This window comes from Vipera berus (genome assembly GCF_964194415.1).
Source record: "Vipera berus genome assembly, chromosome: 9".
Taxonomy (NCBI): domain Eukaryota; kingdom Metazoa; phylum Chordata; class Lepidosauria; order Squamata; family Viperidae; genus Vipera; species Vipera berus.
In genome coordinates, this window is record NC_138212.1 from 8746320 (window position 1) to 8760854 (window position 14535).

The 14535-nt window shown below is 44.7% G+C and overlaps 1 protein-coding gene across 1 annotated transcript in view; it reads left to right on the plus strand.

Moving 5' to 3' along the window:
* The window catches only part of KIRREL2 (kirre like nephrin family adhesion molecule 2), a gene marked incomplete at both ends in the record, with an annotated part of 50401 nt that overhangs the window by 35256 nt on the left and 610 nt on the right, over positions 1 to 14535 (plus strand). Inside the window, 6 exons of the mRNA XM_081335132.1 lie at positions 961 to 1087; positions 3607 to 3707; positions 7922 to 8120; positions 9408 to 9518; positions 11883 to 11992; positions 14183 to 14266. Of these exons, the coding sequence (XP_081191258.1) occupies positions 961 to 1087; positions 3607 to 3707; positions 7922 to 8120; positions 9408 to 9518; positions 11883 to 11992; positions 14183 to 14266 (732 nt within the window). The remainder of the gene's footprint in view (positions 1 to 960; positions 1088 to 3606; positions 3708 to 7921; positions 8121 to 9407; positions 9519 to 11882; positions 11993 to 14182; positions 14267 to 14535) is intronic.

Here is a 14535-nt window from a genome sequence, read left to right on the forward strand (position 1 = left end):
GTCAATTTCCATTTTCTCTACAACGAGGGTCTTCAAACGTGCCCCTTTTATGACTTGTGGACTTCAACTCCCAGAATCCCTCAGCCAGGCATGCTGGCTGAGGAATTCTGGGAGTTGAAGTCCACAAGTCATAAAGGGCCAGGTTTGAAGACCCCTGCTCTACGATTTCAATAGTTAACCACAAGCTCAACATCAGCAAGTAGACAAGAGATCAGAATGGGAGATTTTCACCAAAGTCTTAACCAGACTCGGGCATCAGCTAAGCAACAGGGATGTTCACAGCCTAAAGGGGCTTCTCAAAATTTAAGACTTTTTTTGTTTTCATTTATTACAGTTACAACTTTAATACGAAGAATCTGGTAGCGTTTTGTCCGACAAACACATTTGATTAAAATACATCAGCTTTCATGAGTTGTGTCTGATGAGATGAGAAGGTTGATGCCTTCCAATCACATGTGTTCATCAGAAAAGATGCTACCAGACTCCTGATTTCTTGGCATCATAAATTAACCCAGGTCTCCTACAATGTCATGTGAGAAAGGTCTCCTCTGTGGCTCATCACTGAGGATTAAAATGCAGTATGTTTCTGCAGCATTCTCCCTGCGTTACAAAGAAAGCTTATTTCCAGCCCATCACCGATCAGTTATACATCTTGGTGACATTCTTGCCAAGTTCAACTGTTCCACAGCTGCCTTCTTTGTTAGCAATTGCCAAATATTGCTCTACAGCAGTTTTTTCTCAATTTTGCCACTTTAAGATGCATGGACCTCAACTCCCAGAATCCCACAGCCCACTGGGATTCTGGGAGTTGAAGTCCACACATCTTAAAGTGACCAAGATTATGAAATACTGCTCTCTCTCTCTTCCCATATATTAGGGACTCCCCAGGACTAAACTTGGCCCTGCCAAATTTCTTCCATTAAGGAAGACAAGGTCAATTGAGCCAACTTATATCAACAGGTGCTGAGTAATGGCAACACATTGCATCTCAAGGCCGTGACACAAGAGGACGCCGGCATGTATGTGTGCAAAGCCATCGTGCCTCGCATTGGAGTGGCTGAGAAAGAGGTGACCCTGGCTGTAAATGGTGAGAGTTCAAGACTCGGAAGGGCAAATCTGGCAAAGGGGAGATGGTTCAAACCATTTTCCAATTGTGGGGGAGGGAGGAATTCCTGTGGGGAAAGAGGAAAGTAGGACTTTCCCATCCTCATTTATTAAAACCACCCTATTGTGATCAAATCATGACTCCCTATCAAATTCAATTCATTCATTCATTCATTCAAGTTTATATAGCCTTCCATCTCACGATAGAGACTCTGGGCAATGAATAGCAATCAGATTATAAATAAGAAATTAAGCATAAATTTAAACCAGGGGTCCCCAACCTGTGGGCCATGGCCTGCTAGAAAACGGGGCGGTTTTAGCACCTGCACAGCAAAAACAAGACGATGGTAGCAACTATCATTCAGGCGCTAGCACCACCCTGTTTGCATTGCGTGTGCTCACGGCCCCGTTTGTGCGCACGCACGCATGTGTAAAATGCTTCCCCCTCCCTTTTCCTCCAGTCCCCAACTAGAAAGATTGGAGACCTCTGATTTAAACTATGAATACATATTATGAAACATCATAAAGGCTGGAAATATAATTTCCCCCAGGTGAGGGAGGATAAAAATGGCAACCTTGTCAATGGAGCCCTCTGAGCAACTCTCCGGTTGCCGGGGAGCCCCCAGCCCTAAGACCCCAGCCAGGTCTTAAGGAGTTTTTCAATGAGAAGCTAAGAGGTCACCTGACAAGTTCTAATTTTCAATAGAAGAGAATATATGCAGCTCAGTCTTTGGTGCTCTTTGAGCTTGTGTCTACAACATACAACAATCTACAGTACATCTACAGCAGGGGTCTGCAACCTTGACAACTTTAAGACTTGTGGACTTCAGCTCCCAGAATTCCACATGTCTTAAAGTTGTCAAGGTTGCAGACTCCTGATCTACACAGTGGCGTAGCGTGCGGGGTGCGGGGGGGCCCGGCCGCACCAGGCGCAACATCTGGGGGGGCGCATTAGATGCATTTTACTTTAATTACATCAGTATTTTCACAGGTTAGGGGGCGCAAATTACTTGCCTTGCCCCGGGTGCTGACAACCCACGCTACGCCACTGGATCTACAACATATTTAATGTTCATCTAGAACATAGGTATGTCTATAGCACACATACAGCTACAACTTTGAGCACGGTATGTACAAGATAACAGTGTTAAGAATTGTAACAGCCACCATGTAGGACAGACAGGCAGAAGACTAGCATTCATGAACACCAAGTAGCAATTAGAAGACACGTTGAAAACTGGGTTTGTTGTCACTGTGAGTTGGGGGGGGGCATGAAGGGAGGCTCAGCTAATCTCAATGTATACATGTTGTACTTTGATAATAAAGGTTCATTCATTCATTCAAAACTCCTAAATTTCACAACACAGGGATTGACTCAACCATAGTTTCAACTGGGCATTCTAGACCAAGCTAAATCCAAAACCGCCAGGGAATAGCTTGGCATTCAGACATCAATAGACACATAGAGATACACCGTATTTATACACCATTCATAAGAGACAATAAAAAAGCTACTGATGAAACAAAAAGGCCTGATTCTGCCCAGCAGCTAACACCCAGATAAGCAGGGATTAACACCACACAAAAGTCAAGGAGAAAACAATACCCTAATCAAGGAAATAATAATAATAATAATAATAATAATAATAATAATAATAATGATGATGATGATGATGATGATGATGATGATGCAAGCAATAATAGTAAGGTAAAGGCAAGCAAGGGTAGTACCAATAGTAATGGGTGCCTTAGGTGCAATCCCAAAACAACTGGAGCACCACTTGAACACCATTGGCATTGACAAATTCACCATTAGTCAATTGCAAAAGGTGGCCTTACTAGGAACTGCTTCCATCCTGCGACAATATCTGTAATACCATCAAACATCCACATCTGCCTATCCCAGGTCCTTGGTAAGGACTCGATAGACAAAAATGCCAAATCCAGTCTGAACATCTGGCTGACTGTGCGAATATTATTATATAATAATAATAATATATAATAATAATAATAATAATAATAATAATATATAATAATAATAATAATAATAATAATAATAATAATAATAATAAATAATAATAATAATAATAATAATAATAATAAATAATAATAATAATAATAATAATTAATAATAATAATAATAATAATAATAATAATAATAATAATAATAATAATAATAATAATAATAATAATAATAATAATGAGTTGGAAGGGATCTTGGAGGACTTGTAGTCCAAACTCCTGCTCAGGCAGGAAACCATATACCATTTCAGACAAATAGTTGTCCAGTCTCTTCTTTAAAACTACCGAGGATAAAGCCACACTCCCAGCAACATTAGCAGGGCAAACTATTGTACAGAAAGAGGGAGCAAGCCCCACACTCACAAAATACTGACGATGTTAGCTGTAGTAGTTTCATGATGAAATGTCTACATGCACGCAACCAAGCTCAAGAGAGCACCAAGGAACTCCTAAGCCTCTAATTTGTGCCTTTGTTTCCAGGTCCTCCCATTATTAGTGCTGAACCAAGCCAGCAGACAGCAGTGGGGGCCAAAGCCCGACTGGAATGCTTGGTGGAAAGCGTGCCCCACCCGGACAGAATCGTAAGTATTTCCATTCTTTAGTGACCTTCCGCTTGCCTTCATTAGACTTCTGCTTAGAATCCACCACCCTGGAAATGCCAGTTCTTTAACTGTATACAAGTTTCTAGTTCTCAAGACATCCTGTATATAAGTTAACTCCCTCGTTAGCTTAATTTCTTAGCCAAGGTTAAAGTCATCTCAAGGTGTTTTAAAATACAAAAGGCAAGCCCAAAATGCAAAATGTACACAGCGTGCCTCTTAACACAGTTGTTTGATGGATTAACTGCCTGGAAAGAAGTTTCCCCAAGAGCATTTGAAAGCCAGTGGGGGGGGGAGTTGTTTCAGTTATACCAAACAATTTTAAAATTTGAATAACCAATATCTATTTCAAAAAGGAAGCTCGGGTTAATTAGCCATTTAAAAGAAGGGGTTAGCTTAAAGCAGTATCAGCTGCAAAATAAACAAGTCAGCGATATCATAAATAAGATGCAGGCAGCTCTTGACTTAGAACCTGTCATTTAACTGTTCACAGTTACAGTGGCACCTGAAAAAAGTAACTTACTGTATCACCATTGCGGTATTGTCCAGAATGGTCATGTGATCAAAATTTGGGCATGGCAACTGACATCGCAAACTGTCATGTATTTATGACTGTCGCAGCATCCTGGGGTCATGTGATCATCATTTTTCAACCTTCCCAGTCAGTTTCTAACAAGCAAAGTCAACGGGAAGCAGGATTTGCTTAATGACTGTCTGATTCTTTTCACAACTGCAATGATTCGCTTAACAACCCGGGCAAAAACAGGTCATAAAATCGGGCACAACTCATAACAGCTGCCTTGCTTAGCAATAACAATAGCACTATATACTTATACTTACCTCTCTAAGCGGTTTACAGAGTCAGCCTGTTGCTCCCAACAAACTGGGTCCTCATTTTACCAACCTCGGAAGGATGGAAGGCTGAGTCAACCTTGAGCCGGTGAGAATTGAACTGCTGGCAGCCAGCAGTCAGCAGAAGTAACCTGCAGTACTGCACTCTAACCACTGCGCCACCACGGCAGCAGAAATTTGTAGTCATAAGTCAAAGACTGCCTGTAATCTCTTTTTAATGATAGGTTTTTATTTTATTCAAAACAAAGTTAAAATACAGAATGTTGTGTTTTAATTTTGTTTAGGACTACCTGTAATCTCAAAGGCCTTGCGATAGCCAACATTGGTTGGGGGCCATCAGTACAGTACATTTCTACAGAAGATGTGGGGCCGACACAAAAAAGGTCCTGACATTAATGCCAGCAATGGTTCGAATCTTCGGACAACATGGGCAGATCTTCAGCTAAGATAGTTGAAAGGACATTTTAGCCCGCAGGGATTTATAAGAGGAGGCAGTGAGCTCGTTTGCTTGGCTGCTCCAGCTTCTGCCTTGCTGACCAGGAAAACTATGGCAACCGCTTTATTCTGCCCGTTCATATCCTTGTCATGTGCTTCTGAGAGCCTCCAGGCCACCAGCAAACAATGAAGCACCACCTTAAAAAAAGTGTAATTGATGGGTGTACAAACAGTTAAAAACAGCAAGAAGGCTGGAGTGGAATTATTAATGAAACAATAAGTCTCAAATCCAATTTCTCATCTTCCCCCAAAGCTCAGCAGGCTTAGGTGGCAGAAATATCTGGGCTTACCTGCTTGTCTCCGTGGAGACTTCTGTCTGGATAGATGTGCAGAGATGTGCAGTGCTGTTGTCGCTCTTCTCCAAAATCAAAACTCTGCAAGGCCATTAAATTACTGTAGGGGGTGCCAAGAGAATCAACACGGCAGACCCCAACTAGAGCAAGCAGGGCTGCATTTGAAGATGCAAACCAGCATTCTCCAGCCAGAGATGCATCAGATTGGGGACGGCTTTCGTAAGCCCAATGAATCCTAGGTGGGCTCCATTGCCTGTCTTACTTGGCCAGACTTTGTCAGCCCTTCAGAAGTTGAACACCCAAGTTATAAATTATTTTTATTAGAAGGTTAAGGCACAGAATCTTGCAACTCTGAATGGGTCTCCTCCCATCCTCCTTCCCTTCAGCTGAAAGAGAGCTAGGGAAGGTCTGATACGCTTTTTCAAATTACATTCCTGCTTTGGATTCAGAGTTCTCTTATCATCACCTTGGCTGCTGCAGCTCTTCCTCTTCTTCCTCAAAGCTAATCTCCCAGCCCATTACAGAGAGTCCTCGACTTATAACCACTCATTTAGTGACCCTTTGAAATCACAATAGCACTGAAAAAAGTGACATGACAGTTTTTTTCACACTTACAACCGTTGCAGCATCCCCATGGTCCCGCAACCAAAATTGGGATGCTTGGCCACTGTTTCATATTTACGACGATTGCAGCATCCCAGGAGATCATGGGATCTCCTTTTGCGACGTTCTGACAAAGTCAGTGGGGAAGCCAGATTCACTTAACAACTGTGTCCAGAAAGGTTGTAAAATGGGGCAAAGCCGACTTCTGCTTCGCCACAGAAATTTGAGGCTCCAGGACTTTGAGGACAGGGCTTAAGTTACCCTTCCAGCCCGATGAACAAGAGGGGGCTTGCAGCCTGTCAGAATGGGGTTTATAAAATGTTAGGTTTGGAATTTAAAATGACTTAAGTGCTTCCCTGTTTCTACGGAGTGGATGGTCTCAGCGCAGGAGCTGAAGAGTCAGCATTTTCTTTGGCTGCCAAACCAAAGCAGGATGAATTGTGCAAAAGTGAAAGCCAGCTGTCTGGGCAAATCTGCTTTATTTGCAGAATGCATAAAGGTCACTGAATCCAGATTCTTGTGGCCCAGAACGCCCGATGCTCTTAACTGCAGGGGACGCAGGCGTCTGCCTTTGATTTCTCCCTGAACAAGTAGATGAGACAGCATATTGGTGACTGGCGCTCCTGCTGCCTCGTGTGTGCGTGGTTTTCCAAGTAGCCACAATGCAACCCAAAGTCCTTGATGTAGCTTGCGATAGCACGGCTCTCCACAGTTTGCATTTTTCTCTCCATGTTTTTTCTTTTCTTTTTTTTCTGTAAAAAAATCATCACCAGCCAGCCACGAATAGAACACTAGACTAAAAAGAATTTTAAAACAGAAGTGGAATCCCTGCCCGGAGGGAAGTGGGGAGCACGGAAGCTAATTTTGCTCCCACCCTGCCAAATAGCCAAGAACAAACCAACACATAACTTGCAACTTGGCTTCATTTTCAAACTCCAGTGATTTTTTTTTCTCTTCCAATTAGCCTCACTCCAGAGATTTATTTTGTAAAAAGAACTTCCATATCACAGCTATCTAGATGCTACCCGTGTACAGATAGTCCCCAGCTTGCGACCACAATTGAGCCCAAAATTTATGTTGCTAAGTGACAGATTTGTTAAGTGAGGTCTTTTGCCCCATTTTACGACCTTTCTCACCACGGGTTGTTAAGTGAATCTGACTTCCCCATTGACTTTGCTCATCAGAAGGTTGCAAAAGGGGATCACGTGACCCTGGAGAGACTGCAAACTGTCATAAATATGAACCAGTTGCCAAGCGTCCAAATTTTGATCACATGACCACACTGGGTCTTGCATCCACTTTTGGTCACCACGATGGAAATAAGATGTTGAGACTCTAGAAAGAGTGCAGAGAAGAGCAACAAAGATGACCAGGGGACTGGAGGCTAAAACATATAAGGAACAGTTGCTGGAATTGGGCATGTCTAGTTTAATGAAGAGAAGGACGAGGGGGGACATGATAGCAGTGTTCCAACATCTCAGGGGCTGCCACAAAGAAGAGGGAGTCAAGCTATTCTCCAAAGCACCTGTAGGCAGGAAAAGAAGCAACGGATGGAAACTAACCAAAGAGAGAAGCAAGCTAGAACTAAGGAGAAACTTCCTGACAGTTGGAACGATTAACCAGTGGAACAACCTGCCTTCAGAAGCTGTGAATGTTCCAACACTGGAAGTTTTTAAGAAGAGACTGGACAGTCATTTGTCTGAAATGGTATAGGGTTTCCTGCCTGAGCAGGGGGTTGGACTAGATGACCTCCAAAGTCCCTTCCAATATCACCATCATCATTAGTATTATTATTATTATAAGGATGCAGCAGTCATAAGGGTGAAAAATGGTCATAAGTCACCTTTTTTTGTGCTGTTTTAACTTCAGTCACTGAACGAACTGTTGAAAGTCGAGGATTACCTGTAGTTTCTCCCCACTGCCACTTTGTCTCACCTTTCTCTTCTGCTCCAGGCCTGGACATGGGGTGAACGGATGCTGGATGCTGGCTCACTGGATCGTTTCACAGTGGACACCGTAGTGACCGAGCAAGGGGTCCTCTCATTCCTGCTGATCGACCCAACCCACGATGATGACTTCGCCCTTCCCTACAACTGCACGGCTTGGAACCGCTTTGGCGCCCGCTCCGTTGCAGTCAGCTTGCGCCGCCAAGGTGCGTCTCCTCTTTTTGCTAGTTTGGTCATGGCTGCCTGGACTCAACAGCCTGTTGTAGCCAGTCGGCTGGGTTCACGCAACACGCAATCAATCCTCATGGCACAGAACGTGGTTATTGGCCGGACCACGTATCGCCCATCAGTTCCCTCGAAAGATCCAAAAAGATGGCATTCTCCAAGATCCCTTTCTAGAACGTGACCGTTGATGGGACCCAGGAAGGATGCCTTCCTTGTTGCTGCATGGGATCAGCATTCCTCCTGAGGTTCAGAGGAGCCCAGTTCTTCTGGCCTTTTGTAACATTGTGAAAACCTGGCTTTTCTCCCAGGCGCTGAGCCCCCGTCTGAAAGGATTGAGATGGTGTTTGGCCTCAGCTGTACTTTGATTATTGTTGTTTTTGTTTGGGGTTATTTGTTATTATTTATTTTAACCTGATGTTAGCCAAACAGAGTTGTGGATGGATGGATGGATGGATGGATGGATGGAAGGGAGGGAGGGAGGGAGAGAGGAAGGAAGGAAGGAAGGAAGGAAGGAAGGAAGGAAGGAAGGAAGGAAGGAAGGAAGGAAGGAAGGAAGGAAGGAAGGAAGGAAAGAAGGGGACAAATTTGTAATTCAGTGTATTATACAAAACCAATAGCTGTAAGATCAACGCATTTAGATACTAATATTTTAGCATGTCGTCCAATTTCAAAAGGAGTCTGATAGTTAGCACCTTTTGAGACTCGTACATTTTATTAAAAAGAAGGATAAGTGAACAGTGGTTCTCTTCATCAAATGCAGGTGATCACCACTTCCTAATTTGACTCTCCTCCCCCTGAAAGACTCCATTAGTTTAGATCAGGGATGTCATACTCGCAATGTCACGTAACCTGTCGCGATGTATCATGACTTTTTTTGGCATTGCCGGCAATGGGGTGGGCACAGTTTCGTTATGATGCATCCGCCAGATGCAGCATTCATCTTGAGTAGCGTCTTTCGCAAACCCAGACTATTTGGCTAGTTTGGTGTCTTGCCCTTTGGCCAAAGAAAGAGTTAATTCAGCAATCAGATTAAAAGTTTGATGCAAGTATTTCTCCCCACAAACCAAATGCTGTCAATTCATTGCTGTATTCCAAAGAGATGAATCTTTGCTGGTTTGTCTGAAGTCTTTGGAAGTAGGAGAAAAATGAGGAAGCTTGCTAAAAGGATAGTAGCTTTCTCCAGCTTGGAGTCTCCAAGTGGGAGAAGACCCTAGTAGTCCAGAGATGAAACTAATCCAAGCCATGTTTTGTTTTGTTTTCCTACCAAGAGGTCCTATCTGTCCTGATGTTGGGTGCTTTGGCTGCCTCGGGCGTTGTGGCTCTCTTGCTCTTAGTGGTCTTTGTCTCTCTCTGCTATCGACGCAAGCGCTGTGGAAAAGGTGAGGATTTCTGCAACTTTCTCCCGCTCCTTCTCCTTCCTCTATCCCTGGACTTTGCAGTCCTTTCTTGAGTTAAAGCCCAGCTGCAAGGTAATAATAATAATAATAATAATAATAATAATAATAATAATAATAATAATAATAATAATAATAATAATAATAATAATAAGAAGAAGAAGAAGAAGAAGAAGAAGAAGAAGAAGAAGAAGAAGAAGAAGAAGAAGAAGAAGAAGAAGAAGAAGAAGAAGAAGAAGAAGAAGTAGTTGTTGTTGGAAGGGACCTTGGAGGTCATCTAGTCCAACCCCCTGCTCAGGCAGGAAACCCTATACCATTTCAGACAAATGGCTGTCCAGTCTCTTCTTAAAAACTTCCTGTGTTGGAGCATCCACAGCTTCTGGAGGCAGGTTGTTCCACTGGTTAAGTGTTCTAACTGTCAGGAAGTTTCTCCTTAGTTCTAGGCTGCTTCTCTCTTTGGTTAGTTTCCATCCGTGGCTTCTTGTCCTGCCTTCAGGTGCTTTGGAGAACAGATTGATTCCCTCTTCTTTGGGGCAACCCCTGCGATATTGGAAGACTGCTATCATGTCCCCCCTCGTCCTTCTCTTTGTTACACTAGACATACCCAATTCCAGCAACCGTTCCTTATAAGTTTTAGCCTCCAGTCCCCTGATCATCTTTGTTGCTCTTCTCTGTACTCTTTCTAGAGTCTCAACATCTTTTTTCCATCGTGGTGACCAAAACTGGATGCAGTATTCCAAGTGTGGCCTTACTAAGCCAGAGTTTCTCAACCTTAGCAACTTTTAAGATGTGTGGACTTCAGCTCCCAAAATTGCTATTATTGCAGGAACATGGAGAAACATGGGGCCAAGCAAAGTCTGGACCCTCTGTAGGAACAGGATAGGATACCACAGTAGTTCTCAGGGCCATCTTGAGTATCCCAGTGGTAGGGCCCTTTCTGGCTTCATCAAGGAAGGAAAAATCTCAGTTTATCAGTCCTTGATACAACTTCATCTTGTGTGCAGCAAGCCCACTTCCTGAAGCAGTTTGTGTCCTCTGCATAATGACATCATCTTTGTCATTGGCCAGCTGATGCCACTGAGCAAATGATCTTATTTCCATTATTGGGGCAATGATCTCATTACGCAGCTGACAGAATGGGCATTGTTTGCATAGTAGCATCATCTTGCAAACAATGTAAATCATTGGGACGACAGACACTTTGATTTAATGGACACTTCAGATAATGAACACACACACCCCCAATCGTCATTGCCCTCTTTTAGCCATATATACCACAGCCTCAAATACTCTAGCAATAGAAATAGCATATTACATATCACCCTGTAGTGCTTCACTGCGCTCTCTGAGCAGTTTACAGAGTCAGCCTGTTGCCCTCAACAATCCAAGTCCTCGTTTTACCGACCTGGGGAGGATGGAAGGCTGAGTCGACCTTGAGCTGGTCAGGATCGAACTGCTGGCTGTGGCCAGAGTTAGCTTGCAATGCTGCATTCTAACCATTGTGCCACCACCTCAAGGCCTCTCTTCATTTTTCTCAATAGCCCATCATACAGTTAGTCCTCAGCTTACAACTGCTCACTTAGCAACCGTTCAAAGTGATGAAACTATAAACTATTTACAATCCAACTTCAAATTTACAACAGCCACAAAACCTCCCCCATCACATTTTGGATGCTTGGTGACTCGCGTGATCTTTTTTTTCCCCCACATTTTTCTCTGGTTTTCAGGGTATACTTTACGTTGGGAAGAATGTATTCACTTAACAACTGCAGCATTCACTTAATAACGGATGCAAAAAAATGTTGTCAATTGGTCTGCTCAATTACAGTCATCAACGGCCCATTCTCTCTGTCCCTTTGTTTGCACATCCGTCAACAAACTACAGATGGCCCCAGATGTGGGGCTCCTGCAAGGCATCATCAACCTTTGTCCTTTGGAGTAACTTCCTAGTCCAGGGGTAGGCAACCTTGGCTCTTTGATGACTCATAGACTTCAACTCCCAGTATTCCTGAGCCAGCCATGCTGAGGGGAAAGGGAGAAGTTTCCAAGCTGAGCCATGCTGGCTGAGGAATTCTGGGAGTTGAAGTCCATGAGTCATAAAAGAGCCGAGGTTGCCTACCCCTGTCCTAGGCCTAGGCCACTTTATGACTTGTGGACTTCAACTCCCAGAATTCCTCAGCCAGCCATGCTGAGGGGAAAGGAAGAGGTTTCCATGCTGAGCCATACTGGCTCAGGAATTCTGGGAGTTGAAGTCCACGAGTCATAAAAGAGCCGAGGTTGCCTACCCCTGTCCTTGGTGATGGGGAGCATGATCTGACATCCACCCCTGTCCATCTGTCTCTTGCACAGCCAAGCGGGGAACGCAGCTGTCTAAGGCCGACATCCTCGTGCAGATCACCACAAGCGAGAGCAGCCCCAGCAGACCCAGTGAGGTTGAAGATGACGCCAAGGAACCGATGGTAAGCAGAGATGGGCACTCATGTGGTCCTCTATTTCTGTCAAATCCCTGTTTCTGCAGCATCTGGTCCCAGCTAGCTGAGCCGGCCTGCTTTTGCGGGTGGGGGGAAGAGCGAGACAGAGAAAGTACTTCTTTTTAATTGTAGCCACAAACGAGGCATATGCAGAATTCAAAATTACACACTGTATGTGCTGGGGGCAGAGAGGGAGCTGCAGCTAAAGGTCGTAGAATGGAGTGCAGCTGTCCAAATGCTTGAGGCAAAAAGTTGTATAATTTTCTAGGGACCTCGCTTCCAGTGGGGTTTCTCCCCCCCCCCCAATCAATAATACTCTTTCCTCACCTGCTTTGCAGAGTTCCAGCCAGCCTGTTACGTTTTTCTAGGATACTCTTAATTCATTCCCCACTGGACCTGGCCTAGTGTTTCTCAATTTTGGCCATTTTAAATAGTATGGACTTCAACTCCCAGAATTCCCCAGCCAGCATGGCTGGCTGGGGAATTCTGGGAGTTGAAGTCCATACTTCTTAAAGTAGCCAAAGTTGAGGAACACTGATCTAGCCACCAGGAAATCATGCCCTGCCCTTTTTTTCTGATTCCCCAGTCCCTGCTGCCTCCTCCACTGATGGAGTCCCTCCGTCCTCAATGGGTATTGGGGAAATCCCTCTGCACCAATTAAAAATGGTAAGATTTGGGGGGTTATCCCTGCAAATCTTCAGGTTCCCCGAGTATGTTCACCTCATTGCTTTTTTGCCATAGGTGGCATTGTTTTAGCCACCTAAACCCTGGCATTGGCTCACGAATGCCAGAAATTAAGAGAGTAAACACAGGATGCCTAATCCTAAATCTTCATTGGCTGTGTTCACACAGCCCATTCAGCCTGGTTCCCGAATAAATGTCTTTTGAATTCTTTTCACCCTATCACACACTGGTTAAATTCCCTGAATTCCCATCCCCCAAAACAAAATCTAGTTTAGATTAAAACTAGTCAAGCCTAAAGATAAAGGTAAAGGTTCCCTCGCACATGCGTGCTAATCATTTCCAACTCTAGGGGCCGGTGCTCATCTCCGTTTCAAAACCGAAGAGCCAGCGCTTGTCCGAGGACGTCTCTGTGGTCATGTGGCCGGCATGACTAGACGCCAAAGGTGCACGGAACGCTGTTACCTTCCCACCGTAGTGGTCCCTATTTTTCTACTTGCATTTTTACGTGCTTTCGAACTGCTAGGTTGGCAGAAGCTGGGATGAGTAACAGGCGCTCACTCTGTTACATGGCACTCGGGATTCGACCCACCAAAATGCCGACCATCTGATCGACAAGCTCAGCGTCCTAACCCACTGAGCCACCTCATCCCTAGTCAAGCCTAGCATGTTGCAAAAATGCAACCGCTCCAGGCATAACTGATTTGGACGACGGTATGACAAAAAAAGCACAGGTGTCATATCTCACTTGGCCTCTGTGGTGGAATGGAGTCTGGATTCCCAGGAGGGAGGAGCTGCCTTCCAGAGGACAAAGGGGCAACAAAGCATGGGAAATTTGATTGGGAGGAAGACAGTTAGAAGGGTTCCTCACTAGCAATTCCCGGAGTACTGTCTGTATATATCAGACCTGGGCATTCTAGGGCCCACGGGCCACATCCTGCCCTTTGGCTGTCCCTGTTTGGCCCACCGCGGCTGCCCTATTGCTTCAGCCCTCCACAACAGTCCCAGTTTTACATGCAGCTCCCCGATTCATATAATGATGCAAATAGTTTAGTTCGGCAAAATTTCTATTTATAAGTGAGGAACAATAAAGGAAACTACTCAGAAGAAACTCCACGTCTTTCTTGGACTTTTTTTGGGGGGAGAAATGGGCTGACACCCTAGAACATAGAATGGGCCACCAGAAAGACCCCACGTGGCCTCCAAGTGCTATTTGAATTTCCATGTTCATGATTGGCTCATATTTGGGCCTGCTGTTTTGAGGGGCGCTTCCCAATGGTCTGGTAACCGCCAAGTGTAGAGTGATTGTTTTAAATGTGGCTTTATTCTTTCCTTCTTCTACTCCGCCCACCCCCCACCCACCCCCCAATATACTGGCATTATTGCTCCGTTCTGTTTTAAGGTCCTAGCCAGGTGGGCAGTTTCAGTTCTGGGCCTCAAGCTGCGCAAAGCCTCTTGGATAGCAGTGCTCACCTTTCCCCCTTCCTCTGCCTCCAGGCTACAAGCAGCGAGTCTCCAGCCACGTCCCACACTGAACACAGTGAAATCCTGGAGGATGACGAAGGGAGTCAGGAGCTGAAGGTAAGCTTGCCTGGGGTTGTACGGGATTTCCCGCATATCTGACCGAGCCAGTGCAGGTGCAGAGGAATTTATTTGCACTCAGGTCCCCCCTTGGTTCTGGGTCTACCTGGGGGACTTGTAGACCCCCTCGCTCTCTTTCAAGCCACCTTCCTTCCAAGGGTTGTGGTGGTGGTGGTACGTCAGCCTGAGCTCTCAGAGAAAAGAGGGGTTGGAGATGTCTCCAGTGAATAAACAAATGAAGGGAAAGGAAGTTGTGGGGGAGAAGATTC